General features: G+C 30.9%; 1 protein-coding gene across 1 annotated transcript in view; it reads left to right on the top strand.

The window, feature by feature from the left end:
* The window catches only part of LOC147469510 (uncharacterized), a 1,967-nt gene extending 482 nt beyond the window's left edge, over positions 1-1,485 (top strand). The window contains exons 3-4 of the mRNA XM_086549091.1: positions 792-944; positions 1,379-1,485. Coding sequence (XP_086405217.1) covers positions 792-944; positions 1,379-1,485 — 260 coding nt within the window. The remainder of the gene's footprint in view (positions 1-791; positions 945-1,378) is intronic.
* The last annotated feature ends 1,015 nt before the right edge of the window (positions 1,486-2,500 follow it).

The following is a 2,500-nucleotide window of genomic DNA, read 5'->3' as shown; positions in this document are numbered from 1 at the left end:
CTCAAGTCGTCTAGTGGGTTTAAAAAAAGAAAAGAAAAAAAGTTATGTGTGGTCATCCAATATTTAAATGTCAAAGGCAGTAGTCATACGCATGGAAAGACATTTGCACACTCTTAAAGGTTCCTTTTGTAAATAATCTGTGTATTGTTCTAAATTGTATAAGTGATCAGCATCTGATATTCAACATAGCATAGTTTCTCCGTGATATCGTTCAGAATTATACATTCCGTCATTTAGTCAGTTGTTCCTAGCATTCAGTTCATAGATCTTTATCATGTACAATAGATAATAGATAGTGACGTTAATCTCAAGTTTGGAAATAGATAATGATGCGCTTTGCAGCTTGAACTAGCTCGTTTCGTACTATCAAGCTTAACCATGTGTATGTCGTAAGCGGGAAAGACAGATAAGGTCAAGGTTGTTTTAAGATTTATGTGCTACAAGATGTGGGTATTTTTCTGTCCCGTTTATCTTCCTGTTTTGCTCTGTTCCGGTCTCGGGTTTCTGTTTGGCTCGAATCTTTTCGTTCTTGTTCTCTCTCTCTCTCTGTCTTCGTCCTTCCTCTCTTATTTCTTAGGTACGATGTGCAATTGCAGGATGGCAATGACATGGCAAACAAGTAAGAATAGATCGTTTTAATCAAATCACGTTGGTGGGTTTGTTTACTGACCCGATGGATTGATCAATGGATATGTGGCTCTTCGTGAGCGAAAGATTTGAGACTGTGCTCTTGTAATCTCTCTATTAACCCTCTCTGCAATGGTGGATTTACCAATAACTTTCACCCGCAGCCTGCAAACACGACCTCATTTACGGAAAGGACTACTATTTTACCAACATCGGGTCTTGGACGGGCGTCGTAAGGCCTTTTCAGGAGGCGTTTCAGAAATGTTTGGACTACAACTGCCGTGGCTTGCTGTGCAGATTCATCGAGTCCGGGAATGGTGGGTGTCTCTCTCTCTCTCTCTCTCTCTCTCTCTCTCTCTCTCTCTCTCTCTCTCTCTCTCTCTCTCTCTCTCTCTCTCTCTCTCTTTCTCTCTCTCTCTCTCTCTCTCTCCTCTCTCTCTCTCTCTCTCTCTCTCTCTCTCTCTCATTCTCTCGCTCTCTTTCCTCTCTCTCTCTCTCTCTCTCTCTCTCTCTCTCTCTCTCTCTCTCTCTCTCTCTCTCTCTCTCTCTCTCTCTCTCTCTCTCTCTCTCTCTCTCTCTCTCTCTCTCTCTCTCTCTCTCTCTCTCTCCCTCAAAAAAAAAGAAAAAAAAAGAAAAAAAAAAGTGCAAATAATTCATACATTTTACGTCGTTGACATAAGGTTGTTTGCAATTGCTATATTTCACCCACATAAAGAAGCCTTTTGTTTAGCCCGAATGCGCTTCCCTACAGACCAGTGCTGGATGAAGGTGTGGGACAGCGGACCCGAAGAACCGCTCATAACCGTCACCGTCGTTCTGGGCGACGAGTGGGTGCTGTGGTATCCCGGATGCAGCTGAGCGGAACGTCCCCGCGTCTGACTTCGTGTCATGTATGTTATATATATATATATATATATATATATATATATATATATATATATATATATATATATATGTATAAATATATGTATGTATATATGTATATATATACATACATACATATATATATATATATATATATATATATATATATATATATATATATATATATATATATATATATATATATATACATATATACATACACACACACACACACACACACACACACACACATCTATATATATATATATAATATATATATATATATATATATATATATATATGTATTTATATATACATGTGTGTGTGTGTATATAATATATATATATATATATATATATATATATTTATATATATATATATATATATATATATATATGTATATATACATGTGTGTAAATATATATATATATATATATATACATATATATATAAATATATATATATATATATATATATATATATATATATATATATATATATATACTATATATATACATATATATATATATATATATATATATATATATATATATATATTTATATATATGTATATACTCTATATATACATATATATAGACATATATATATATATATATATATATATCTATACATGTATATACTGTATAATATATATATATATATATATATATATATATATATATATATATATATATATATTATACATGTATACTGATATGATATCTTTCTATCTCTCTTTTTGTCTTTATACATGTATGTTATTCACCAGCAAAATTATGCACAAATAAATAAAAAAATAGTTACATCAAATTCTCACGTTATATATATATATATATATATATATATATATATATATATATATATATATATATATATATATTATATATATATATTATATATGTATACTGATATGATATCTTTCTATCTCTCTTTTTCTCTTTATACATGTATGTCATTCACCAGCAAAACTACACACAAATAAATAAAAAGATAGTTACATCAGATTCTC

The sequence above is a fragment of the Penaeus japonicus genome, unplaced genomic scaffold, assembly GCF_977035675.1.
Source record: "Penaeus japonicus unplaced genomic scaffold, GWHDUDI00000001_assembly GWHDUDI00000021, whole genome shotgun sequence".
NCBI lineage: Eukaryota > Metazoa > Arthropoda > Malacostraca > Decapoda > Penaeidae > Penaeus > Penaeus japonicus.
Note: the sequence above shows the minus strand (reverse complement) of the source record. Positions and strands in the feature narration are given on the sequence as shown.